This window comes from Penicillium hispanicum (genome assembly GCF_028827665.1).
Source record: "Penicillium hispanicum strain IBT 35686 chromosome Unknown utg000001l_segment0_segment0, whole genome shotgun sequence".
NCBI classification, from domain to species: Eukaryota; Fungi; Ascomycota; class Eurotiomycetes; order Eurotiales; family Aspergillaceae; genus Penicillium; species Penicillium hispanicum.
Genome location: NW_026623193.1, coordinates 1,326,444 through 1,352,160, shown reverse-complemented (window position 1 = coordinate 1,352,160; position 25,717 = coordinate 1,326,444). Strand labels below are relative to the sequence as shown.

The 25,717-nt window shown below is 55.0% G+C and overlaps 11 protein-coding genes across 11 annotated transcripts; 6 read left to right on the top strand and 5 right to left on the bottom strand.

Moving 5' to 3' along the window:
- Nucleotides 1-438: 438 nt before the first annotated feature.
- N7459_000554 (uncharacterized protein) lies at nucleotides 439-2,349 on the top strand (the record flags this gene model as incomplete). Its single annotated transcript, XM_056939739.1, has 1 exon — nucleotides 439-2,349. One exon carries the CDS (start codon nucleotides 439-441, stop codon nucleotides 2,347-2,349), a length of 1,911 nt encoding a protein of 636 aa, XP_056804019.1.
- A 324-nt stretch (nucleotides 2,350-2,673) lies between these two features.
- pigc (phosphatidylinositol N-acetylglucosaminyltransferase) lies at nucleotides 2,674-4,268 on the top strand (the record flags this gene model as incomplete). The annotated part of the gene is made up of 2 exons (XM_056939738.1): nucleotides 2,674-3,034; nucleotides 3,100-4,268. 2 exons carry the CDS (start codon nucleotides 2,674-2,676, stop codon nucleotides 4,266-4,268), a joined length of 1,530 nt encoding a protein of 509 aa, XP_056804018.1.
- A 920-nt stretch (nucleotides 4,269-5,188) lies between these two features.
- N7459_000552 (uncharacterized protein) lies at nucleotides 5,189-6,677 on the top strand (the record flags this gene model as incomplete). The annotated part of the gene is made up of 4 exons (XM_056939737.1): nucleotides 5,189-5,265; nucleotides 5,327-5,619; nucleotides 5,678-6,281; nucleotides 6,347-6,677. The coding sequence occupies 4 exons, from the start codon at nucleotides 5,189-5,191 to the stop codon at nucleotides 6,675-6,677; spliced, it is 1,305 nt and encodes a 434-aa protein (XP_056804017.1).
- A 183-nt stretch (nucleotides 6,678-6,860) lies between these two features.
- N7459_000551 (uncharacterized protein) lies at nucleotides 6,861-8,333 on the bottom strand (the record flags this gene model as incomplete). The annotated part of the gene is made up of 1 exon (XM_056939736.1): nucleotides 6,861-8,333. The coding sequence occupies one exon, from the start codon at nucleotides 8,331-8,333 to the stop codon at nucleotides 6,861-6,863; it is 1,473 nt and encodes a 490-aa protein (XP_056804016.1).
- Nucleotides 8,334-8,613: 280 nt separating this feature from the next.
- On the bottom strand, nucleotides 8,614-9,312 carry N7459_000550 (uncharacterized protein; the record flags this gene model as incomplete). The annotated part of the gene is made up of 1 exon (XM_056939735.1): nucleotides 8,614-9,312. One exon carries the CDS (start codon nucleotides 9,310-9,312, stop codon nucleotides 8,614-8,616), a length of 699 nt encoding a protein of 232 aa, XP_056804015.1.
- Nucleotides 9,313-9,847: 535 nt separating this feature from the next.
- Nucleotides 9,848-11,878, bottom strand: N7459_000549 (FAD-dependent oxidoreductase; the record flags this gene model as incomplete). Its single annotated transcript, XM_056939734.1, has 3 exons — nucleotides 9,848-10,936; nucleotides 10,990-11,413; nucleotides 11,454-11,878. The coding sequence occupies 3 exons, from the start codon at nucleotides 11,876-11,878 to the stop codon at nucleotides 9,848-9,850; spliced, it is 1,938 nt and encodes a 645-aa protein (XP_056804014.1).
- A 1,702-nt stretch (nucleotides 11,879-13,580) lies between these two features.
- N7459_000548 (NAD-dependent succinate-semialdehyde dehydrogenase) lies at nucleotides 13,581-17,117 on the top strand (the record flags this gene model as incomplete). The annotated part of the gene is made up of 7 exons (XM_056939733.1): nucleotides 13,581-13,707; nucleotides 13,980-14,053; nucleotides 14,123-14,502; nucleotides 14,577-15,106; nucleotides 15,517-15,600; nucleotides 15,674-16,918; nucleotides 16,981-17,117. The coding sequence occupies 7 exons, from the start codon at nucleotides 13,581-13,583 to the stop codon at nucleotides 17,115-17,117; spliced, it is 2,577 nt and encodes an 858-aa protein (XP_056804013.1).
- Nucleotides 17,118-17,471: 354 nt separating this feature from the next.
- Nucleotides 17,472-20,309, top strand: fluG (uncharacterized protein; the record flags this gene model as incomplete). The annotated part of the gene is made up of 3 exons (XM_056939732.1): nucleotides 17,472-18,683; nucleotides 18,746-20,015; nucleotides 20,080-20,309. The coding sequence occupies 3 exons, from the start codon at nucleotides 17,472-17,474 to the stop codon at nucleotides 20,307-20,309; spliced, it is 2,712 nt and encodes a 903-aa protein (XP_056804012.1).
- A 990-nt stretch (nucleotides 20,310-21,299) lies between these two features.
- On the top strand, nucleotides 21,300-21,987 carry N7459_000546 (uncharacterized protein; the record flags this gene model as incomplete). Its single annotated transcript, XM_056939731.1, has 3 exons — nucleotides 21,300-21,456; nucleotides 21,511-21,573; nucleotides 21,662-21,987. The coding sequence occupies 3 exons, from the start codon at nucleotides 21,300-21,302 to the stop codon at nucleotides 21,985-21,987; spliced, it is 546 nt and encodes a 181-aa protein (XP_056804011.1).
- Nucleotides 21,988-22,858: 871 nt separating this feature from the next.
- N7459_000545 (uncharacterized protein) lies at nucleotides 22,859-24,352 on the bottom strand (the record flags this gene model as incomplete). The annotated part of the gene is made up of 1 exon (XM_056939730.1): nucleotides 22,859-24,352. The coding sequence occupies one exon, from the start codon at nucleotides 24,350-24,352 to the stop codon at nucleotides 22,859-22,861; it is 1,494 nt and encodes a 497-aa protein (XP_056804010.1).
- Nucleotides 24,353-24,802: 450 nt separating this feature from the next.
- On the bottom strand, nucleotides 24,803-25,620 carry N7459_000544 (uncharacterized protein; the record flags this gene model as incomplete). The annotated part of the gene is made up of 2 exons (XM_056939729.1): nucleotides 24,803-25,185; nucleotides 25,254-25,620. The coding sequence occupies 2 exons, from the start codon at nucleotides 25,618-25,620 to the stop codon at nucleotides 24,803-24,805; spliced, it is 750 nt and encodes a 249-aa protein (XP_056804009.1).
- Nucleotides 25,621-25,717: the final 97 nt, after the last annotated feature.

Sequence of the window (25,717 nt, the reverse complement as noted above, 5' to 3'; positions counted from 1 at the left end):
TCAAATGGAGTGGTGCTCCGGCCTCTTTCCCCTGACTTCTTGTTGGAGACATCTGATCTGCTTCTACTACGACATGGATTGACTGCGGGAGCAGACTTGTGTGCCCGATATAGAATGTTGACAGGATAAATGGTGCTGTTCCGCGCATGGATGTATTAAATACCTAGAGATTTTCCTGGCAATACCAGAGCCATGATCGAGAAGAAGGAGTTGTGCAACTTAGGTCACAGGTAGCAACCTGACTGCAAACTTCCAAGGCTGCCCATATAGTGTCGCCTTGACGTTGGGCTGGTACACAAATTCTCCTCGTGATCTGCTAACCTCTTGCTCTCACCTCGTCGCCCCAAGTACCAACATCCACGTACTCTCTGCCCCCGTACACTCCTTCATCACTACAACCACCTCTGACCACCGATATCTCGTACCAATCAGCAGAAGATGGATGACGACCAGAGCACTGGCAAGGAGTCCCTCTTTGTCCGTTTAGTCTGCGAGGCAGACGGCGCTGAGCAAGTACCACCGCAGGCTGCAAGCCAGGAACCTCTTCAGGAAGTTTTCTCTGTCCCCGATGATCCTGTCCCCTGTGAGGGCAGTGATCCTGACCTGGGCCCGCTGAATGCAGCTGTAACCTGTCCGACATTGACTGATCAAGAGCCCCTTGAACACCATCTGCTGACAGGTGTTTCAACTTTCTTACCCGAGCTTCTTGGTCCCCCATCTCGCTCGAGTCTAACTCCTAGAGATCCGGAGCTCATTAACGACGTTGCCAGAGCTCCTCCACGGACACCCTCATGTTTGTCTCTTTCCAAGGTGAATGAGGAAGTCATCAGCTCCAGGAAGACCTCCCCGCCTGGCAAGGCTTTGCAGGCAGTGGAGATGATGGTGTCAGACAAACCAGACCTTGATATGAGCTTAGATGGGCACTCCTTGACGTACAACCCCAAGAAATCAGAGAGAGGTCCCGACGAATCGCACGAGTCTGATATCTCCAAAAGCTCCACGAAAGTTGACGATGCCCTCCAACATGATGAGGGCTCTACCCCACCGCCCTCGCAGAAGATCAAGACTTCATTGCATCTCAACCCACAGTCTCCGTCGGTGGCCTATCCCCTGTCAATTGAAACTGCGTGTCATCAGACCCGAGAAGCAGCCCCAAGCTCACCTCTTCAGCAACCTTGGTCTCCCACTGTTAGCTACAGTGTTTCGCCAACCACCGGTCTGGTTAGAATAGAGGAAGAGACACCGGCTGGTCATGAGGTACCGATGTCCCTCCCGTCGTCTCCGGAGACTTCCTCGATCAGCCTTATATGGTCATACAACCAGGTAATCGGGCCTAGTCAACCGTTTCCTGACCATCTACGTACCATCCTTGAAGGATGGCATGAGATTCACCCAGATATGCAACCTCCTTGCTCACTCCGAGTGAGGGCAACTGAGGTTCTGTATTGGGACCCATTCAAGGTGTTTGATCAGGACGGGGAAAACCATGAGCTATCCGTCTTCATCATTTCGGTGAAAAAGCGCAAGCAGCTCAAGTATTGTGTGATGGTTCTTCATGCAGAAAACAATCCCGCAGAACTGGTAGCCGTCTCCCAAGCCCGTCCAAAATTCAAAAGCAGCGGCTACAGGGGAGTGTATCTCGTTGCATGGCTTGGCTGGGAGCAAAGATATGATTCGGAGGTGTGTGCCATCCGAGTCTGGAGAACGGATGGCCAGCCAGTGACTTTCAAGGCCGATTTCTTCGACAATGCCGTCGGAACAATTTCACCAGCACGTTATGCTACATCTGGAAATGCTGCCGATCCCACCAGTCGCACCCAGACCACAACTCCCCGACCACCAAATTCGCCGGAGAGTGCTAATCGGTGGATCAGTATTCCATCCACTCCAAAGACACCTCAGACACCTCGAACACCACGGACACCAATGGATGTGATTCTAATTGACTCGTCTTCCTCCGACTGCACGGAGAGTGCGTCTGAGCCCCAGGTCAAGCGACCTAAAACCACCAGCCGCCGTGATTCATCGGATTTGCCTGTCGCTCGTCGCCTCTTTACAAGCCCGAATGTGCGTTTCAAACTGCTTTCTGACACCACACCCAATGTGCGCTTGTTCCCTCTGGAGGGATGTGATATGAAGACTCTTTTCAAAAAGGCCCGAGAATTCTACAATGAGGCCAAAGTCGATGCGGAAATGGGCCTTTGGTGTAAGGTTCCCGGCCAGCTGGAACAGCGGTACATCGGAGAAGGATGCGAGGATGAGTTTAAGATTCTTTGTGATGACATTCGCAGGCTATCTGTGAGCGATAGCAGGGCCCACGTCATTGAGTTGAAGCATGCTGGTTACTAGTTAACAGCGTCACGAGCGTGATGTAATTGCTGAGCTCTAAGCACACATCCAGGCAGAAATTTAATCAAATACAAAGATGAAATCTATTTGAAGTCTCTACATGCATATGTAAAATTGCACGTTTTCATTCTCAATGACCAAAAGAACAAAGCAGGAAGGTATGAATAGAATCCGGAAACCAGGGCTGTGGAATCCACGTGACGCCTATCGCCCGACACGTGGGATTGCGCGTTCGGCGGCGCAAACGAACTCGACATCTCCAATTCTTAACGCTTCGTCGCTCTTTTGCCCATGCCATGCGCAAATGCCAGTGACTTCAGCTCGATGACTCCTCCTTCATCATCGCTCTCCGAATATCCCCCACCTACCTCCGCCCACACACATCCCAAACACACCCGGGGACCACAACCTCCTGAACAGGAACGCATCCCCGATCCCGACCGTCTAGCACCGGAAGATGCATACTTTGCGCCATCGCTAGCCAGGGCCCGCTCAGTTCCCACAAGCTACGGTGCCAGCTTTCGCTCTCTGAGCACTGATGGCACGGCTATTACAACATTGCGACCGCCGCATGGAGTGCTCGGAGCCGATCCTAATCGGAAAGACGTGAGGAAATTGGGCGGTGCTGGTGGGCGCCGGAGACGGAAGGGGGCTTGGAAGAAGTTGCTCTGGGTGAAACAGTCTTGTACGTTTTTGAGGGCTGATACGGTCGTGCTCGATTGGATGATGACGATACTGATGGAGCGATAGACCCGGACAACTATACCGATACCGAAACCTTTCTGGACCATCTCCAGCGAAATCCCCGAGTTCGGCCGTATGACTTCTGGCCATTGGTATCTGATTCAACTGTCATCGTGCAGCATGTCTGCTCCGTCACGATTTTCGTTTGCTGCTTCATTGGAATCGTTCAGGACCGCGTGAGCCCCGTCTCGATTGTCTGCTGGGGAAGTGTTGGCACGGCTATGGGGTGGATATTGTGGGACAATTGGATCTGGAGAGAACAGGCGGAGCTTTCTCAGAATACCAATGGCGCTATCGGTGGTGATGATAGTTCCAGTTCGAGCTCCATGACAAGCGCCGCCAACCCAGCCGGCAATGAGACCCAATCCAATGGTAGAAAGGACAGTCCAATTCATGGACTCGGCCTTACCATGTCTGGCAGTGAATCAAAAGAGCACCACCTCCTTCAGCGAAATGCGGATCTCAATGGAAGCCCAGGCGGCGGGATAGACTTGGGCGTGCGAACTGGGGATCCCACCGCCGCCCCAAGTGTTGCGTTCGGAAGTACAGATGAGCATGTCATTGACAGGCCATCGTTGTTTTCTTCACGCAATCGCCAGCGTCTGTCGACGGTCAAATCGGCCTTTCTTATCTACTTTTCCTTGTTGGGACTGAGTCCCATCTTGAAATCGCTTACCAAGTCTACCGCCAGCGACTCCATTTGGGCGTTGAGTTGCTGGCTTTTAATCATGAACATATTCTCCTTCGACTATGGAAGCGGCGAGGGCGCAGGCGCCACCAAATTCCCAGCTTCCCTCTCCACCAACGCAGCCGTGATGGCCTCCACCGTGCTTGCGTCTCGTCTCCCGTCAACAACCCACGTGTTCAGCCTCATGCTCTTCTCCATGGAAGTCTTTGGGCTGTTCCCAATCTTCCGCCGTCAGCTTCGACAAAAGTCATGGACTGGACATGTCGTTCTCTCACTCGCGCTTGTGATCATCGCCGGGGGTGCAGTTGGCGTGACCTTGGGCGGTGGATGGGCCTCTGCCATTATCGGGTCCATCCTGGGGAGTATCCTGACTGCTCTGGCGATGGGCGGCTGTAGCTGGTGGCTCATCAGCTTGCAGAAGTACAAGAACGTGGTCATCGGTCCTTGGGACCCAGCGCGTCCCATCATTCGACGGCACTGGAACTAAGCAGTGTGTTGCATAGATCTGGCGTTTTGTGGACTTTATTCTTTTATACCCCTAGATCAGTATGTCTCTTACTGCACGAATGCATTTCTCCAAGCACTACCTGATTTATCCTTGCGTTCATACCGGTGAGCACCTTCAGTAAGAGCCTCGCAGGACAGCAATTCATGCCAGGGGCCTCAAGTGTGAGATACCAGCGTGGCCAATGGAGTCTTCGGTACGTGAATTCCGAGGCAATCTGTCTAATAGCTGCGACTCCATGGGGAAGATCAATAGTCAGTGACGCCAGAGGAATGTCAATGGGAGGGATAGGAATGTGTTGCCAATATGCCATGCCGGCCAAGCCGTGCTCTAGAGAAGCCTCCACTGCAGCAATCAATATTCCTCACAACATCAGAAAACAATGTGCATTGGGAGGTCTCTCAGCGGCCAGGCAGATTGAACAGAACTTGCATCTGTACACTGCTGATTATTGACAGGTGCAGCAACCCACGCCAAACATTCCATTGCCCTCCTGGAGCAAACTCCCTTCCTCAACATCTCATCCATTGCCTCGTCCGATGCTCCACTTGTGCACAGGGATAGCATACATGCCCCGCCAATCTGCTTTGTTGCACACGCATACTGCGTGGACATCCAGGATCGGGCGTTGTCCCCTTCAGCTGCGATATGGTCCACACGGACAATGATCGTTCTGGATTTTTGGATGGCCCGAAGGGTCTTATACCAGGGGACTTGCTCTCCTGGAGGGCTTAGGGCTTCTTCTTCGGTCATTCTTCTCCATTTTTCGCGTTTGCAGCATCTCGCTGCCATTCTGGATAGCCGGGCTTGTCCATCAGCTTGCTTATATTCGTTGATCGGCCTTGTTTGACCTTTCTCTCAATATCCCCCTCCATCTAGGTTGTCGCGGGATAATATTTACGATGCTGAAGCATTTTGCCCTCGGCCTGTTGGCCGCCCAAGGCGCTGCCAGCATGCGATTTGCCATGTACATTGACGAGTGAGTGCTCCACGATTCCCTGCAGTAGCCCTATCAGAACCATTCTGATGTTGAATTGCAGGTACCATACGACCGATCTCCCCGGGACGAACCAAACGCAGTACATCGACCACGCGATCATGGGCTTCGCGCCGTCCAAGCTGTTCAACTCTGACTCGCCGCCATCGTTCACCCCTTTCGAGTCGCCGGACAACATGCGGACGCGTTTTGGCCCGGACACAAAGCTCATGATCGCCATTGGTGGATGGGGCGATGAGGCTGGTTTCTCCGATGCAGCGAAGGACAGCTCGACTCGCGAGCGGTACGCGAAGAACGTCGCCTCTATGCTGGACGCCAATGGCTTTGACGGCGTCGGTAAGCACCCCAGTCAGCCCCACGACTTCATGGCGGCCGGATTAACACTATACACCAGATATCGACTGGGAGTACCCCGGCGGCAACGGCCAGGACTACAAACAAGTGCCCAACTCCGACAAAGTGTCTGAGATCGAGACCTATCCCGAGTTCCTCGCCGCCGTGCGCAAGGCCATCGGCAACAAGACCCTCTCCATCGCCGTTCCGGGCCGCAAGCAGGACATGATCGCCTTCACCAAGGAGACCGGGCCCAAGATCTGGAAGTCCGTCGACATGGTCAACGTGATGAGCTACGACATCATGAACCGCCGCGACAACGTCACCAACCACCACACCAGCGTGCAGGACTCGCTGGATGTCGTCAGCGGCTACATGGACATGGGCCTGGAGGCCGAGAAGGTCAACCTGGGCTTTGCGTACTATGCGAAGTGGTTCACGACAGACCCGAACTCGGACTGCGATACGCACCCGATTGGCTGCAAGGTCGTCAAGCTCGAGAACGACGACGGCAGTGACAACGGCAAGTCTGGCGCGCTGACGTTCGAGGCGAGCACCGTCTCCCCGCCGCCGGCGAACCTCAAGACCTCCACCAACGGCAAGTGTGGGTTCGGGGAGGCTGCCAAGTGCCCTGACGGACAGTGCTGCAGCGCCTATGGCAACTGGTACGTGCATCCACTGATTTTCGTCCCGGTATCCCCGTGAATATCCAATGCTAACCGTCTCCTAGTGGTTCCGGCGATGACTTCTGCCAGGCGGGCTGTCTGTCGGACTACGGCACCTGCAAGGGCATCTCGATCACGGACTCGTGGCGCCGCGCCCAGACGGACGGCAAGACCGACGAGAAGGCCGGCGGCCAGTACTACTGGGACAAGGAGGACAACCTCTTCTGGACCTGGGACACGCCGGACCTGATCGCGCGCAAGTTCACGGACATTGTCGAGGCCAAGAAGATCGGCGGCGTGATGGCGTGGAGTCTGGGCGAGGATACGTACAAGTTCGCGCACCTGGACGCCATGCAGGCTGGCATTAAGTCTGCCACCACCGAGAGTGACTCTTAGATTGCCAGAGTCAGAACTCCGGGAGTGGATGGGGGAAGTGCTGGAATGAATCTTCCCAGAGGTGCATTGATGTCTAATTGTGAAGGGCCGGTCTACGACGAGGGATCGCGCAGCTACGTAAAATAATTATTCAATCGCCTCAATTCCCTTATGCAGAGCGATAGCTTCAGGATTTCTTCCGAGTTACCAGTCCTCATCACTGTCCGCATCGGCGACAAACAAGGACACATCATCGTAGTCCTCCATAGCCGCTTCGACTGCATGGTCTCGCAGCATAATCTTAACCCCCGTCCTATGGCCGCATCGACCCAACTCGGCGAACTCCTCCAGGATTCCTCTGTTCAACAGATGCGAGTAATAAGGATACACCCCTCTCAATCCTTCGACATTCTCCGGCAACGCCTTCTCGATCCAACTCCTCCCTTCCAGATCAATCTGCCTCAGGTTTACAAACCGATCCTCAGACGCCGCAATCAGCTGCAACAGCTCCTTTTGGATCAACGGACCTACCATCACAGATATTTCAGATATCCAAAGAGACTCAATGGAGACAGGCAAAAAGTCGACTAACGGGATACGCAGGTTGTCCTCGGGGTTTGGGTTACTGCCCAGGAAGAAGCGCGCTGGGATATGCAAATGCCGCAGATTCCTAAAGCCGGCCATACATCCGATGTACTTCTCACCGTTCCGGCCGCCGTTCGCCACGGACGCGCGGTAATCATCGATCATGATGGATTGCAGCGTATCTCGCTTCACGGCCAGGGACTTGGTAAACGCGACGGGCAGCAGAGCCCGGAAGAAACACCTCTTGTACTCACTTGTCTCGGGAGTACATTCCTGGTGGGTGTAGGTGAAGGAGCGGAGATTCCGGCAGGGTGAAATGAGATCGATAAACCCCGTGGTGCTGCTGCACTGCACCAGCTCGAGATGCTCGATGGCGGAGCTGTTAGGCGGGGCGACAGTGTAGTTCTGATGGCGGTCCGTCATCAGCTGTCCTTTGAGTGTGCGCAGCGATGGGAGGCGGAAGAAGGGCGCGAGACGCATGGGAGTGAAGCCCATGCCCTCGTCCTCAGGGACTTTGATTACGGCTGTGTGGAGTGCGACGAAGACAGGGCTGTTGTGGAATGGGCTGGAGCGCTTTGATGCGCGATCCAAGACCCATGCGGAGTATTTGGTCCCTGAACCGCCCCAGAACAGCTCGAGGGTTTCGACGCATGGTAGGAGATAGAGCAGGATGGCCAGCCAGGGATCGCGGTGCTGGTTGGCGTCCAGATCCTCGGCCCACTGGGTCGCTTCCCAGTCTCTGTGGCTAAGGACATTAACAGCTCGTTTGAGTGTTTCGGTGGACTCAGCACACTCATAGTGTTCGTGCCGATGGGAGGCGTAAGTGGCGGGGTCAGTCCCGCGCTTCAGTCGACCGAGTCTCGCATGTCGGACTGATTGTGCGAGTTCAGGATGGCGGAGGAGAGTATGGACGAGGGTCTTGTGTACTCCGATGCAGTAACATGGTGTCTGGATTGATTCGTATAGCAGCGGGCGGATGCGGTCCAGCAAGGCCCGGCAGGAGCGCGCAAGGCTGAGCCAGTCAGATTTTGATTCGAGGTAGTTCAGGACCACGAGCAAGAGCTCCAGGGGCACCCTGTTAAGCACTGACATTGCAAATTGAAGACTCCAGGTGCTGCGCTGGAAATAGATCCCTGTATGAGACGGGGTTGCGGGCTGGGAACGATCTGCAGACAACCGTGGAAGGCTGTAAGAGCTTCCGTGGGGCAACAGAGGAACGGCGTCCAGTGAGAGAAAGCCAGCTACTGTTTCATCTGAAGGGGCTGCGAGGATGCGATGACTGTGTTCGATTCATTCGCATGAACAAAAGAATCTTCCAAGTAAATGGAAGAGTCTGAGACTGGGTATCACTAAATTGGAGAAAAGACCGACTTCAACGCGCCCGCCGGCCATGCCACCAACGTTTCTCGCGAGCCACCAATCTGTCCCGCTGCCTATTACTCCACGCGCGCAACTGTCGCTCAGGTCCCATCAGACGCACCCGATCCCGGCCACGGTCTGGGAATCGTTCTTCGATGCAAGATTGAATTGCCATCTCGAGCAACTCGAGCACCAAGTAGGCGATGGGAACAAGCACCAACAGTGCCAGTGCGACACATTCGGGTCTATGCCGATCTATCAAGTCGACGAGATCTGTTGCTTTGAGATAGGGGGTCCTCTGTTTGGTGGAGATGGAGGGATGCTCGAAGCCACTGCGTGCATTCGGTATCGTGTTTGTCTGGTCATCTTTGAATGGGAACACCTTGCCCAGAAGGGTCCCGTAGTGATGTCTAAACGGAGAAATGGATTGCGACTCGTATTCCGAATGAGCTCGATGATTCTCTGAAAACCCGTTTGTGTTGACTGGGAAGATAGATTGCGATCCGGAACGGAGGCGATCGATATATTGCTGGAATGTCGGTTTCTGCAGGCATTCAGGCCCTTCGATTGCAATCACCCGCTGAGGCTGGATCTGCTCATTGAGATCTGACGGAGCGGTGGCGACCTCGTTGAGCTGGTATGGCGCTTGGACGGGGAATGCGGCACCGAGTGAAGCGTATAGCAACACCAGGACATATCCAGTGGTTTTCATGGTGGCAGGAGATGCCCCCAGACGCGATCCGAGAGTGACATGGAGAAGAAGAGAAAGCGGGAGCACAATAGGTTCTTATCATCACTTCTCGAGCTGCTGCTGCACTCGGCGCCATCGCTCGTCGACCACCAGCACCGGCATGTGGGCGAAGCCGCGCGGTGATTGGATGCGGCTTCCCCAGAATCCGCGGGCGGCGACCTCAGGCTGCAGAATGCGATTGGCTCGTATGCCGAAATGACCGCCAATGAACAGACGTGGATCCTCTATTCCTCTCTCACGCACACGCGCAGTTGAATGATCGCATTTCCAACACATAACAATCCATCACCGGATTGCTCATTGGCCCAGAAACTCGATAGTCTTCGACCTTCTTCCCTTCTTCCCGGGCCACCAAAATATGAAAGATATTCCAGATAGATGGCAATATTTATTAAAGTTTATAGACAGCGAGAGCACTATACATGTCTAGAATACTACTATATACTTCCAAGCGAGGTTTCCTCCAAGGAATGGACAGAAGGGCATCGCGCGCAGACTAAACCCGGCACAGACGGCCATTCTGATCAGGGAGACCGTCAAGGCTCTGGACCTTCCACTCTTCACTGCCAACGCCGGTGGGGGCATAGAAGAGGAAGGTGGGATCGTAGAGCTGCTTCAGCTGGTACAGACGGGCATAGTTGGAGCCGTAGAAAGCCTGCTGGAAGTTGGGCTCCAGAATATCGGACTCGGACATATAGGCACCAGCCTCAGGGCAGGTGGCACGCCACTTGCCCAGGACGTTGTAGGTAAAGTCCTCCATGTTGGACTTGATCTCGGCGTTGGTAGCGTTGCTGCTCCAGCTGGTGGAGGTGATGGCGTGCAGAAGAGTATCGCGGAATGCCGGGTTGGCAGAGTTGTCGGCGTAACCCTCGGGCAGCTCAGCCTTCAGGTTGAAGGCAAGAAGGGGGTAGCCGGCGGTGACGGTCGAGCGCAGGGCGGCGAAAGTCTCGTTGCGAATCGTCTCGTTCGCCCAGTTTGCGCGGGGGAATAGACGCGAGCCGGTCATCATGACAGACGAGGCAACGGTCTCCAGCGGGAAGCCGGCATCCCAGCCATCGTAGAAGTTCTCATAGTAGGTGGAGTTGGGGGTGAACGGGATACCGAGGGCCTTCAGCTCGTCGTACCATGGCTGCACGAGGGCATTGTACTCAGCCAGGGTGTGGTTGACAGCAAAGAAGGGATTCATCAGGAACTCGAACGAGTCGGTGCCAGTCGACATGACCCAGAAGTAAGCGTAGGTGCCGGCATCGGCGTTGGTAGGGAACCGGTCAAAGTAGGCACGGACACCTTTCCAGAAGGTCTCGACGGAGACCTCGGTGCTGGTGGCGAAGCTGAAGGTCGAGAGGGTCACGCCAATCTTAGGATAGACACGCGAAATAACGGAAGTGACAACACCGAATGTATTACCACCTCCACCGCGGATGGCCCAAAACAGGTCGGGGTTGCTCTCCTCAGTCACAGTGACAAAGCTACCATCAGCAAGGACGACCTCCAGAGCGAGGACCTGATCAGCGGCAAGGCCGTAGATGCTGGACATGGGCGAGTGGCCACCGCCAAGAACGTAGCCACCAGCAACACCGACAGTCTATCAGTGCAATCAGTATGCGTAGTACGAATAGAATGACATGATCCACATACCTTGCCCTCTCCACCGATAGCAGTGAAACCAAGTTCCTTGGCCTTTTCATAGATCTCAAAGGCTTGCACACCAGCACCCATCTTGACAGCGGGACCCTGGTAGCTGGGCCCCTCGTAGTTCTCAATGTAATCAATATCCTTCAGATTGTGGGTCCAGATACCCAGAGCACCGGCACCGGTCGACTTGCCATTGAAGTCGTGGCCAGTGTTCTTCACCACCAAGCGGAGACCAGCATTGCGGGCAAAGTTGACTGCTAACTGGATCTGCGCCACGTTGCTGACATTGACGGCGTAGCTGCTGTAGCCACCGACAGTGCAGGATGCAGACGCATTGGTGGTGGGCAGACAGGAGCGACCCTCAAACAAGGGCCACATCACCGAGGCAGGATCGGCAGCACTAGGGAGCATGGTCAGCGGGGCTCTACTAGATAGACAGGTTGCATTGCTGTATCGGACGAACTCACTGGAGGGAAGAGTCGGTCCAGTCCGAAGTAATTGTCGCGCACTGCTTGCTGTTGTACTCGGGCCACGAGGAGTAGCATGATGAGGCCAAAGGCACGGTCTTGATGAGAGCACCGCCCAGGAGGACATCGAAGAGATCCCAGACAATGGGCAAAGGCCACCAGAAGTCACCGGGGAAGACCTTGCACTCGCCAGTCGACCGAGTGTTCAGACGAGCATCGGTGCTGTTGCCAAAGGCAAACAGGGTAGACTGATTGCGGTGAAGGTGCGAGAGCGACTGCTCGGTCAACTGAATCGTTTCGCTCTCAAACCAGGGCGCACCCGCCTGAGAGGCAGCTGAGACCTTCTCTGCGGCTGTCGTCGCCTGGCCTGGAGCGGCCAGAAGAAGGGCACCGAGGGCAGCCACAATGAGCGGACGAGGCGCCATTGTGACAGATGGAAAGAATGACGAGAAAGGAAAAGAAAGGAGCGTGGGAAGTGTAGAACTTAAAGATCGGCGCGCAGGTTGCCGGAAGAGAGCGAGAAAGTCCCTTTAAAAAGGCGAGAGGAACCACAGACCCGAAGAGCCGAAGAGTCAAGCTTCTGCCACGAGGTTGACAAGTCGCGTCGATTCTTCTCCGCCGGGCTATCACAATCGACTGCTATCTCCGTCTCCAAGAACTACCACCGCGCTCCACCACGGAATAATCATCCTGCATCGTCGGAATGTTCCTCGCGAGCCCTGGATGCGCTCCACTGCCACGCTTTCTACCAATCCGGACGTGGTATCTGCGCCGACTCGGTCGCCGAGACTACCCACACTGCGCCATGGAAACTCATGGCGCTATTGGCACGCTATCTTCGTCGAGATGAACAAGTGCGCCACCATCTCTACCTGCGACGCCCGATCGAGCTTCAACCTTCGGAATCTGGCCGTGGCTGTCGTCAAGCGGTCCATAAAAGCCCGCGTGCTTCCACGAAGGAACGATTAGATTATTCCAGTGGGCCCCGGCTCTAATTCCCAGCTCTCGTCTACTTTCTCCAGAGAGGATGCGGTTCTAGCACCGCGGAACCCGACCTGAAAACGGTGTTCGTACAACAATACGAAGCATAGCTTCGGCACATCTGAAGTGCTGTTCATCTCATTCTCAACTATATGAAGCTTCGCAAGCTCCACTTGGAAGTTTCCAATGTTCCCAGATTAGATCCACCCCGGACTTTGCAACACTCCGACACTTGCGTGCATTGTATTCAGAACTGCATGCCATCGGAGCAATGGCTTAAAATTTCTTGAAATGACACTCGAGGTGTTTGATTAAAAATTGGGAATCATCGAACCCACCAGCCCGGCTACCGCCAGCTGACCCTTGGTCGGTTCTGGATGTGTGCGGTCAAGATCCGAAATTTTCCAATCGTGAACCTTCGCCTGGAGCTCGGTACATTGTCATGATTGGACGAGAGATCATCGCTGCTCACGGTTCACACCGGGCTCTTACCATATCCGGACCTGTGGAATTCGGCCGAGCCGATGTTTCAGAATGCAGCTTCTCGATCCGGCTAATGCTTATTGCCAATGACCGAAGAATTTTCCAATGCGCTCTCTGGCCAAAACCAGCCAGGTAGAAGGAGCAAGAAGCCCCACGCGACGCAGGGCGTCCTACGGAAGACAACCCTGAATTTTCGGCAAAGGCTTTTTCAACCAACTTGAATCTATGCACTCTGAGCCCAAGGGAAATCATGCATCCGATCCCAAATTCTCGCCAGGTTCATATCTCTGTATGAAAATCTCCCACGTTCCACAAAATCTGGGAGTACAGTGTTCATCAACCCGGGACGATATTTTGAGATCCAAAAATCGCCGTCTGCAACTTGATATCAGCGGTGGAGCCTGGACCCCATCCACCATTGACTCAGGTCCCATGGGAATCAGGAACTGGGCTTCCGAATCGGAGGAACGGTCTGCCAGAGGGTGCCTACCACTGGGGCGCTGGAGTTCCTTCCGTAGAGAAAGTCTAAAGGCACATTCTAAATTATGGGCAGCTGGGTGGCGCTGTCGCCGATTTAATTGATAATGACCTGGGATCGCCGGCACCTCCCACATCTCCATTCTCTCCACTCTTGTCTGCGTTTCGGGGGGGTTGGCATGCATCATGGTTGTTGATAACGGCCGCCAGAATACCGCGCTGGGGATCATCGTCGCGTTCGCCATTCTCGGCGGCATTGCGGTGATCTTGCGGCTTTGGAGTCGTCGGTTATCACGATCTGCGCTCACGCCTGGTAAGAATGGATCTTCTCCCCGGCGGATCGACATGATCGCTAATCGTGGTTTCTTTGCTAGATGATTATCTGATCGTTGTTGGATATGTATGAAAACAAAAGCGGGATTATCGGACCAGTCGAGGCAGTGTGTACTGACTCGAATTGATATAGATTCTATGCATTGGGCAATCCGTCACCTCCTGGTACTGTGAGTATCATCTTGCCAGGCTATTTCAAATGGCCCCGAACAATCCGTGGACCGTTCCTGGCTTGCTGACTCGCTTATACAGATGTTAAAGCTAATTATGTTGGACTCCACTATTGGGATATTCCAAAGGACTATGATGTGAAGAAGGGTTTAATTGTGAGTGTCCATCCGTAATTATGCCTGACAAGCTCGAACACTCGAGACTAATACAACTTCGCTCGGTAGTGGAACTATGCCAACCAGCTCCTTTACAATCCGGCATTGACGGTGGTGAAGTTATCGATCTTGGTCTTCCTGCGCCGACTGGAGTCTCAATCACGCGTCGTGAACACCCTCATCTGGACATCTATCGCCATCGTGGTTGGCCTTTTCATCGCCGTCATATTCGTCGTCATCTTCCAATGCACCCCGGTAGCATATGCGTATGACCTCTCAATCTCAGGGGGCAAATGTATTGACCAGGGTGGATTCTACGTATCGACTGCGGCTCTCAACCTCTTCACTGATATACTAGTGCTGTCGATACCCATCATCATCACCTGGAATCTGCAGATGCCCCTGCGTCGGAAGATTGCAGTGTGTTGCATCCTCTGCCTGGGTGGAATGTAAGCAGCAACTCCCTTCCAAGATGATCTGTTCTCTCTCGGACATGCTTTTCTGACAACTCGCTTTTCAATAGTGCCACGGCCATTGGCGTGTGGCGCATCATCATCCTCGCCCAGGCCTTCCTCACCACCTCCACCAACCCAGACAGTACCTACTCCATCAGCTTTTGCAGCTCGGACATCGAAGTCAGCGTCGCCGTCATCACCGCCTGCGGCCCCTCAATGAAAATCATCGCAACCAAGTACCTCCCCGAACTGCTGGGCGCATCGAGCGGCAGCGGGATGTCCCGCTACGGTGTTAGTACGAGCGGCTCGCGCGGCCGATTCCCCGGATCCCGCATATTCGCGAGTCACAAGGCGTCGCAGATTGGATCGAACGCCGACGATGGATACGAGATGGCCGATCCCCGGGGTGGCGGAAACCGCGTAGACATCGGGGCATCCAGCGACCGATTCGACATGCGCAAGTACAAGCGTGGTGGTGACAGCCCTAGTGTTTCGAGTGGCAGTGAGGATGGTGTGGCGGGTATTGTGAAGACAACTGATGTTACGGTGCGATATACTACTGGCGAGGTGACGCCGTCGCGCGAGGGGAGGCATGCGAGTATGGACAGTTTGGTGTAAATAGCGAGTGACTTGCATAATGTATATCATCCCCACAACTTTCAAGGCAGGGTCATGAGCTGTGTTGACTCGATTCCATGATAGAGCAGTGAAGTTGGCGATTTGCCAGCAGTATGAAGCGTCGATCCGAGAGGGGCTTCGGCCTCGGCGCGCGGTTTCCCCTCGGACAAGTGAACCTCATAAATACGCGCTGCCGCCCTTTTCTTTCTTCCCTTCACGGCCTCAGATGCTTCGTACACATCATGCCACAGCAGTACACACTTCCATTCACGGTATGATTGGCCTGTTCTCTTCATTTTCAGTAGGGCGCTGGGGGCTAGACGTCCGCAGTCCTACACCCCCGGAAACCCTGCAAGGCCAACCGCGACTGACGCGCTCTATAATAGCTAGCCGATCCCACGCTGTTGCATTTCGACGCGTTTATCGGTAACAAATGGACCCAAGCCAAGCACGGAGGGCGATTCGAAGTCCTTGGTACAGTTGATGGACATCCACTGGGGATACCCCATCGCTATGCGGTATCACTAACTTGTTACACGCTATGCAGATCCCGGCACCGACCAGGCGTGGGCCAGCTGCCCCGTGAATACAGTCGATGACGTCTCAACCGCCGTGGAAACGGCGCACGAGGCCTTTGAGCACTTCCGCAAGGTCAACCCGCGGCAGCGCGCTAAGTGGCTACTAAAATGGCACGATCTGACGACCGAAGCCAGAGACGATCTGGCTCAGATCGTGACTCACGAGACCGGGAAACCATTGGCCGAGGCCTACGGGGAACTGGACTACTCCCTGGGATTTCTGTGGTGGTTTGCCGGCGAAGCGGAGCGTATTCACGGCACGGTGTCGCTGCCTGCAGCGCCCAACCGCCGGCTGTTTACGATCAAGCAGCCCATCGGTGTGGCCGCTGCGCTGGTGCCGTGGAACTTCCCCGTGGCCATGGTGCTGCGTAAAGTCGGCGCCGCGATGGCCGCTGGGTGTACGGTGGTGGTGAAGCCTAGCCCCGAGACGCCCATCTCGGCGCTTGTTCTGGCCGAACTGGCAATGCGAGCGGGTATCCCAGCCGGTGTATTCAACGTGCTGACCACCGACCTGGAAAACACGCCACCGCTGAGCGAGGCCTTGTGCAAGCATCCGCTCGTCAAGAAGGTGACGTTCACGGGGTCGACGCGGGTCGGCAAGCTGATTGCATCGCACTGTGCCCAGGGTCTCAAGAAGCTCACTCTCGAACTGGGGGGTAACTGTCCGTTCATTGTCTTCGACGACGCCAACCTTGACCAGGCCATGGATCAGCTCATGACACTGAAGTGGCGCCATGCCGGCCAAGCTTGCATCACCGCCAACCGGATTTATGTCCAGGCGGGTGTCTACGATCGGTTCGCGGCTCTGCTCACCGAGCGAACCAGTGGCTTAATTGTCGGGCATGGCAGTGCCACGGAGACCACGATGGGCCCGTTGACCACACCGCGAGGTATTGACAAGGCCATCGCCCAGGTCGAGGACGCCCGCCAGCATGGGGCGGATGTGCTACTCGGTGGCAACCCGGTCCGTGGACGTTCCGGCTACTTCTTCGAGCCGACTATCCTGTCGGGCATGACGAAAGAGATGCAGATCTCACACGAGGAGTCATTCGCGCCGATTGCAGCGCTGTATCGCTTCGAGACGGAGGCGGAGGCGGTGCAAATGGCGAATGCTACTAGCATGGGATTGGCCAGCTATGCGTTCACGAAGAACATCGATCGCATGTGGCGTCTGCTGGAGAACCTCGATGCCGGCATGATCGGAATGAATACCGGTGAGTACTAGGCCCCGAGGGGTACCGGAGGATATGGAATCCAGCTGACCGCGATGCAACAGGGAATCAATCGGCCGCCGAGTCGCCGTTTGGCGGCATGAAGGAGTCTGGATACGGCAAGGAGAGCGGGAAGGACGTCGCGGTCAATGAATACTTGATCACGAAAACGGGAACTCTGACGATCGAGGGCCAATTTTAATACTGCAAACTTTGAGGCGAATGGAACCTGTGCGGGGGCCCAACTTGAATTTTCTTCACGGCTCATCCCGACTTGCCGAATTGACCGATGCCATATCGTAGCTGCACGGAGTGCGATTAGTCGAGGATTGACAGTCGCGACGCTCGTGGAGTTGGCCAAGTCGAGTAGAGTTGACGATGCACGGGCGGATTGTAAGAACGGCAGTCTTCATCCAGCATAGAAGAACCTACCAATCACACTCTGCACAGTGAGATCGACTCGGGGCGCTCAACCACATGGACTCCATCTTTTTTTCCTAGGCGGGTCGAACGGAGTATAGCCACGATGACTATTGTGCTGCAAAAGTAGTATTACATGCGAGAACCCAAGCCAGGAGCTGGCCCGTCGCCCGTAGCGGAGGCATCTCCGTCGAAGTATCTAGATGTCGACCTCCCCTCCCTTCCCTCTCTTTTCCTCTCCACCACCATGGACCCCCTTGATTCCCTCCGCCATCTCGTCCAAGCCCATCCGCTCATCGATAACCATGCACACAATCTGCTGAACCGCGAGGTTGCATCCGACTACGATAGCTACCCGCTCGAGGCCATCACATCCGAGGCCCACGGTCGCGCGCTGGAAAATGCTCGAACGACCCTGCCACTGCTGCGAGCCACCAACCAGCTGGCTGAGCTCTATGGCAGTCCCTGTGGCGACTGGGATGAGGTCAAAGCAGCGCACAGCCGCTGGGTAGAGCAAGACTACGACGGCCTGATCCGACGGAGTCTGCAAGGCACGCACGCACTGCTCCTGGATGATCTATTGACCGACGACGATGTCGAGCCGTATGGCTGGCACGACCGATTCACAGTCTCGACAACGAAGCGCATTGTGCGGATTGAGGCCGTGGCCGCATCGCTGATCGGCGATCTAATGAGCACCGAACGCTCGCAAGGCCAGACGGTATGGAGTCTGTTTCGCCAGCAGTTCCTCGACGCCCTGGGTCGGGCAATGGACGACCCAGAAGTCGTCGGGTTCAAGTCTGTGATTTGCTACCGCACGGGGCTGGACATCGATCCCCACTCGTCGGACGAAAGTCTTTTGACAGCCTCGCTGCACCGCACCCTTGACTCCGGCACCAGGAAGTCCGGGTACCGCGTGGAGGATAAGCCACTCAACGACTGGCTCGTCCAGCAGACGCTCAAACTGATCACACTCAAGAAGAAGGTGGGCGTTGTGAAGCCTCTGCAGTTCCATACCGGCCTGGGCGATAATGATATCAACCTGGTTAGGGCCAACCCGGCCTATCTCCAGCCTTTGATCGCTCTCTACCCCGACGCGGACATTGTGCTGCTACATTCTGCCTATCCATATACACGGGATGCCGGGTATCTGGCCTGCGTGTACCCCAATGTCTACCTAGACTTGGGGGAGGTGTTCCCGATGATCAGCCGCGAGGCTCAGGAGAGCATCCTTCGCGAGAGTCTGGAGATTACGCCCTTCAGCCGACTCCTCTGGAGCACGGACGGTCACTTCCATCCTGAGACATTCTGGTTGGCCAACAAGCAATTTCGCCAGGCTCTCGAGATTGTGAGTCTGATATTTTTCTCATGTTATTCGGTTTGCGTGATACTGACGGCGTGTCGACATAGGTCCTTGTCGACTACGTCAAACATGGCGACTTCACCGTTTCTCAGGCCAAAGCGGCAGCAGCAGACATTCTCTTCCACAACTCAAACCGCCTCTACAAATTGGATCTCACGCCACAATTTACGCTGGGCGTCTCTTCTCAGCAACTGGTCTCTCAAGCACAAACCCCCCACAGCACATCCGACCCCCTGGACGCGTTCTTGCAGGCCAATCCCAACGTCGAGTATATCTGGATGCAGTGGGTCGACTACACAGCAACGGTCAGGGTACGGATCTTCCCGGTGCAGGAATTTGTCCGCATTGCTAGGAACGAGCGACGAGTAGGCATCTCTCTCGCAGTGTTTTGGATGTTACAAGACGACTCCATGACTGCAGAGGGCTCAACAACCGGCCAGTTCTATTTGGAGCCAGATCTTCTAAGCCTCTACCGAAATGGCAGCATGGTGGCCCCTGCTGCAGCAAGCGCAACTGTGATGAGTTTCTGGCGTTCGGAGGAGAGCAGACAACTTGATGGGTGCCCAAGAACGACGCTCCGAAGTGTGGTGGATAAGCTGCACTCAGCGCACAGGATCGAGGTATTGTGTGGATTCGAAATTGAAGTTATATTCCTCGCCCCAACGGAAGACGCGAAAACAGGGGAGGTAATTGATTATCACCCTGCCACAAGGAATCATTCATGGTCGCAAATGACCGCAGAGACGCGGAGAATGGTACCTTTGCTGGAGGAAGTCACCCGGACGCTGGCGTCTATGGGTATCCAGCTGCAGCAATTCCACGCCGAGTCTGCCCCGGGTCAATTCGAATTCGTTCTCCCTCCCAAACCACCTCTTGCTGCCGTGGACGCTCTTCTTGCCGCCCGGCAAGTGGTAACCGCTGTCGCAGAGCGACATAGTCTCCGTGCGACCCTACACCCACGCCCTCTCCCATGCGGAGCCGGTAGTGCCTCGCACACCCATCTCTCTATCAGCCCCCCAGCTCGCGAAGAGGCCTTCCTAGCTGGTATCCTAAACCACTACCCGTCCATTGTTGCGTTCACACTCTCCCAAAATGCAAGCTACGAGCGCGTTCGCTCGGGTATCTGGGCTGGATCGGAGTGGGTTACCTGGGGCTTCCAGAACCGCGAAGCGCCCGTGCGGAAGATCGATCAAGGGCACTGGGAATTCAAGTCCTTAGACGGCCTAGCGAATCCCTACCTTGCCGTGGCGGCCCTTCTCGGGGGCGGGTGTCTCGGGTTGGAGGCCGACGCGCCTCTAACTGTGAAGGAATGCACTGGTAAGGTCTTTGCCGGCATCATCCCAACGCTCAAACATCGTCACTAATCCGTCGGCATGTTTAGTCGACGCATCCACTCTCACCGCCACTCAACGTTCTGATCTTGGTATTACGGCACCGCTTCCTAAAACCCTTGCAGAGAGCCTGGATGCTCTCGAGAAGGACGAACCTCTCCACGCCATGCTAGGCCCCAACCTTGTCCGGAACTACATCACCGTGAAGCGGGCGGAATCGGCCCGTCTGATGGCCATGTCGGAGCAGAAGCGCCGGCTGTGGCTCCTGGAGCGATACTAATGGACGCGAACTGCTTAGCGTTCCCGACGAGTCTGCACAATGATCTTTGCGATTCTGTGGGGCAATCGTGTCGCTGTCTACAATAATAATATATGGAATGGCGCATTCGCATTATGGAATCTTCACATTAGCATAGCAATATTCAGCCTTTCAGCCACGACTCATACAATCCCATTAGCCATCATACAACCCCGCCGGCCTCTGTCACTGATAGACGGACGAGAATTCGGAAGGATCCGACGCGATACATCCTCGTGCGCGCCCCGGTAGATGATGAAATCAGAACTAAGCAGGGCAACAGCAGCTCTGTAAGCACTTACTAAAGGGCTATTGCGCTTCCTGCTACCCTGCAATTCCGCGTCACTGTCGGTGACACCCTGCGCAGTCCCTGCAGTCGGAGCAGCTCAGCCAAGAACTGGGGCGGTTGGTCCACTGCTCGGCTCGTAACCGTCGGGCCAAGATCTGCTAGGGGCTGCTCGCTCCCAATACGTTTAGACTGGGCTTACAATCGTCGAATTACCCAATCGGGCTGTTGATCGTGCATCTTGCTCCCTCGTGACGAGATATGGCAATCTGTTCAACTCTCGATGGCAAGTCCCCGTTGATTGGCTTACTTCGCGATCATGCATTCTTTCACTTCCGCAATTCCTTGCCAGGAGCGATCCTCGGTGCTAGGTTGATATTTTCGCGGGCACCCCGAGAAGACAAAGGAGCGCGAAGCCACATCCGGCGCGCTATCCTTCAACAGGCGTCGTGAAACATCCGGACTTCCTGATGTATCATCAGGGTGCCTCAATCCACGGCCACCTTACAGTCTGTCCCTGTTGCATTAACGCTCCTGCGGCCGCGTCATCTTCTTGCGGAGTTTCTGCAGACCGTCGTCGTGTGGCTGGCATAGCTAACAGCAAGCATATAAAGCTCCGTGGCGGACATACTGTCGCCATCACGCTATTCCACTAACTCGTATACCGCATCCGGTTCTCCATCATCATGAAGTTCAACCTACTCACCTCCGCTCTGGCGCTTGCCTCTGGTGCGCTTTCATTGCCGTCAGAAGCAGGACTCGAGAAGCGCAATCCCACCGGGTCTTTCGAGTTGGTGGCGTATGATGTTACTTCTACGTATATCAAGCTCTTCTACTCCGATGGTAGGCCGCTTTTTTCTGGTGACACAGTCCGTCAGTGACTAACGTGACACATAGGCCTCGCATATGCCGGTGACTCGTCCCTCTGGACACATGGAAAGGTTACTACCGACGTCACATGTATGATCCACAGCCCTGCAATAACACCACAGCCCATCCCTCAGTGTGCCGCACGCACCGACGCCAAGAATACTAACCATCGCTCCAGTCGTGATCAACGACACCAAGATAACCACCACTGCCACCACGTCCGGTGTCACGCTCGACTCCGACACTCTACTCTACATCCGCCCCACCGCCGACAAGGTCCTCCCGGTCGGCTTCACCGGGAACGGATATACGACGCCCTCCGACGCCGTGTCCGACAACTTCCTCTTCTATGGCACGTATCTGATGTGGGAGGAGGCCGGCGGGAACCTGGCCGACTCGTTCCGGGTGAAGGAGACGAATGTTTCCGGCGTCTACCAGGTGTACTGGGATACCTCCAATCTCTACCCGTCTGGGTATGGTATACCTGTTGTCAAGTCGTTGTAGTGTTGGGCAAGTCTCCAGTTGTTGATTAGCTCGCTTCACTCAGCCCGTCTACATGATTACAAACGAGGCGACGATGTGAATATGATGAAATTGAATATACATCGATCGAGTTTTTTATTGCTTGTGCAATACAAGCATTGGGTCACTCGACCGACCCTATAGCATTGACGAGCCGGCGCGACCTTGGCCGGCTTGAATGAATTGGCCCTAAATGACTAGCTGATAGCAGTCGAGTTTCAAGGTGGTCTAGCAAACTGGATCTTGTAAATACGCAAACCGGATATAGTCCGGGTGTACTCAGGCAGTCCTATCATGGCGCGAAATCAAAGTGGAGGCGACTCGGATCGAGGCCCGACGGACAGGGCGTCGCTTGGCCTAAGAGCTCATTTCTATGCACACAAACCTGGAGTTCCTTAATGTCCTTTTTTTTTGCGGCTCGTCCCTACCGATATACGATAATTCGAGGTAAAATGCCGTTAATCAATTGCAAAGATAAGAAAACTTTTCTACTACAGACACTAGACCAGAAGTAGAGAAATTATAGATCATGCAATTATGCAAATAATGCAGGTAATATACAGCGGTTTTTGTAAGCGTATTAAGTATAAGAGATCTTGAATAGAGACCACGCGTAGCGCCCCGGAGAGAACTTTTGTATGCAATCGGGTAGCAGTTGTGCCAATTGGAATTGGACGCAGCGTCCGAGATGGATGGGACATGTCTCCGTTGCTGGTGGAAAGGTAATCACCCCCCATATTCATCACGAAGTTGATGAAACCAAGTGCTGCAGTTTGTCGTGGAAATCGTCACTTGCGCGCGGCACAGATCGGCCAATCTCAGCAAGGATCTGAGTATGCAACTTCTCTAAGAATCAGTTGCACTGTCCGGCCCAGTTCACCAGTGTCGCTGCCCAATAGGCCACTACTTCTAGAGCATCCGTATCACGTAGCTCGACCATATCCTTGAACTCGGCCGGTTGGACGACCAGCCACGCCGTCATGATCTGACAAGTCAACGATCCATCATCGGTCGCCATGGCTTTGTTACAGTGAGCTATCAAATCATGAAGAGCGGACGTGATGGTCGAGACGCGGCTCGCGGTTTCCGGGTTACTAGCCCGGGCATCCACGTCATGAGAATAAAAACGAGTGCGGAGATCCTGAACGAGATCGACGGGACAAACGCCACTGATACGGCGTCTCCTGTGGAGGCCTCCTCTTTTCCGGCGGAGCAGTTGGTCGAGGAAATTCCACGCCCACACTGGGCGCAGGGTCGTATCAAAGGGGATTGTGGGGTGGCAGAGACTCTGCAAGGATTCCATGATACCCACGACTGGAGATGTGTCTGCGGTGGCTGGATTGGTTGCTTCGGTGGTGAGGAGTCCTGACCGAACCCATCGGGCGCTGGCGAAGACAGCACCAACCTGCGCAGCCGCTAAAGTATTTTGCGTGGATTTCAGGAATGATAATATGTCCAAGTCGAGATTTCTTGAATTGCCGACTCCGCAAGCGAATTCTGCGAACAGCGCTTCCGCCCTGGAGATGTGGGTTTCTCGTTCGTGCCGGTCCGTGGCGAGCGTGGCTAAATGGCCTGCGGAGAGGGCCAGCAGGCCACGCATCAACCATTGACACTTCAGGGCAGGTGTGACGACGACCACCTTCCAGTAGTGTTTGGCGGACACGGAGTCTTCGTGGCCCGGAAGGGGCAGAGTCAGGCTCGTCTTCGTGGTGTAATGGTGAAAATAGGTCAGTGTCTCCAGATCCACCGCCATGGCAGGAGTTTCGATCGAGGGTAGGATATCTGCCGACGGGGAAGGCGTTGGGCTTATATCACTGGAATCGCTGGAATCGCTGGTATCGCCGGCATCGTTGGCATCACTTATATCCCAAGGCTCGCCGTCGAAGGCCGGTCGCGACGCTGTACTGGACACTGTCGCCAACGGAGTAACCTCAAAGTACTTGACTTTGGGACGAAAGAAGTTTTGAAGACTAGCTGGGCGAGAAAAAGAGGGATAAAGTCGGGGAGGCCCGGTAAGTCCATGGGCCTCGCGATGGTGCTGCCTCATCTGATTATGGCTGGTCGTGAGGTATCCACACCCGGCCTCCGCTGTACAGCAGCGACCAGCGACGACCGGAAGACTGTCGATTGGAGGGGAATCCGGGGTTGGGAAAACAATATCTTCCGGGGCCAGAAGGTCGAGCTGATCAATCGCTGGCAGTAACTGCCGTCGCTCCTGAAGAGAAAGGCCGTGGCGGAGCGAGTGGTAGCGCACTGAATTTTTCGGAATGGCCCAGCGGTATTTTCGACAGATCAGGACACGGTACTGAGCGTTATATTCGAACTGGCCATTCGGTCCAAGCCGCATGGTGCCTGATACTATGTGGTCGGTGGTCTAGCAGTGAGGGAAAGACGCGTTCCAACGCGTTCCCCGATGCTGAGCTTGAGTCAGGGAGAGTAGCATGATTGGATGCGTCGGAGGTTCCACTATGAATCCCAGTGCCGACTTTCTATGAATTCTCACATGGGGTTGATCGTCATGGTTCTGGCCGTGAAGCCGTGCATTAGTCGCTCAAAGGTTGGCAACATCATTTTATGTCGTCAAAGACAGTAGCTAGAGGCTCGAAAAATATATGTATATGTCACAGCGCTGGGCCCACAAATGCATCGGGTATCATAGAAACAAAATAGTCCATCGTGAGTCCAAGCCTCACATCGATCTCATGAAGGCGTGTACCGCCACCAAAATACGCGCACCGGCGTCGGCAGGGTGGGTGTGTCTGTCCACCAAGATTAAATTCCTCTTGATCATAGTCCCCTATCGATAGGTTGGGTGCCCCGTTGGGAGTTCATGCACCGCTGCATCCTCACTGCCGTCCAGCTCTGAGGGGGATTGGTGTGAAAAGCCTGTGGGATGTTGGGGATAGTCGGTTTCTGCTTCTAGCATCCGCGGTAGATCACTCTGCGGCTGCGGCTGTGGCTGCTTGGTTCTGCGACGCAACAGGTACCAGAGAAGGGCAAGCAGAATCGCTGCCCCAGCTACACCACCGACCACGCCGCCCGCAATCGCGCCAGTATTTGAGGAAGATGACTTTGACGCATTGGTGTCCGCGGGAGCAGTAGAGTCGGGCGTTGCAGACGCGTCAACGGAGGTCGAGGATACTGTACTGGAGGTGGCCGTGGAGGTCGGCGCGGAGGTCGCTGTAGAACCGATTCATGAGCAAACTGGCTGTCGCAGCAGAAGCAGACACGAGAGGGCGGATACATACCTGATCCTGACGAGTAAACGGCCAACTGGGTCATCGTCGAGCTCAATTCGGACAGCTCGTGCGCGCAGCCGACCTTATTATCCGACAGCTCGAACCCCCACGAGCCCATGGCGCAGCAGAAGAATCCCGAGGACTTGGTCGTATTCGACTTGTAGAGATTGGCCGTGGGATCGGCGCAATTGTCCTCGATCACATTGCTACAATCCGCGCTTGATGGGCAGCACATCTGAGGGTCGTCCTTGGTCGAGCAGGAGGTGTTCTCGGGGCAGCAGGAATAGAAAGGCGCCCAGGTCATCCCGCAGCTGTTTTCCGCGCCATGACAGGTGCCATTTCTCCGGATCGGATAGCCAGAGTCGGTGGTCGGCATTTCCTTCAAGGATTCAAAATGGTCGTGGTCGTGGTCGTGGTCGTGGTCTTGCAGCGGCGGGGAGGGTGAATGCGAAGGCGAGGCTCAGAAGGACCAC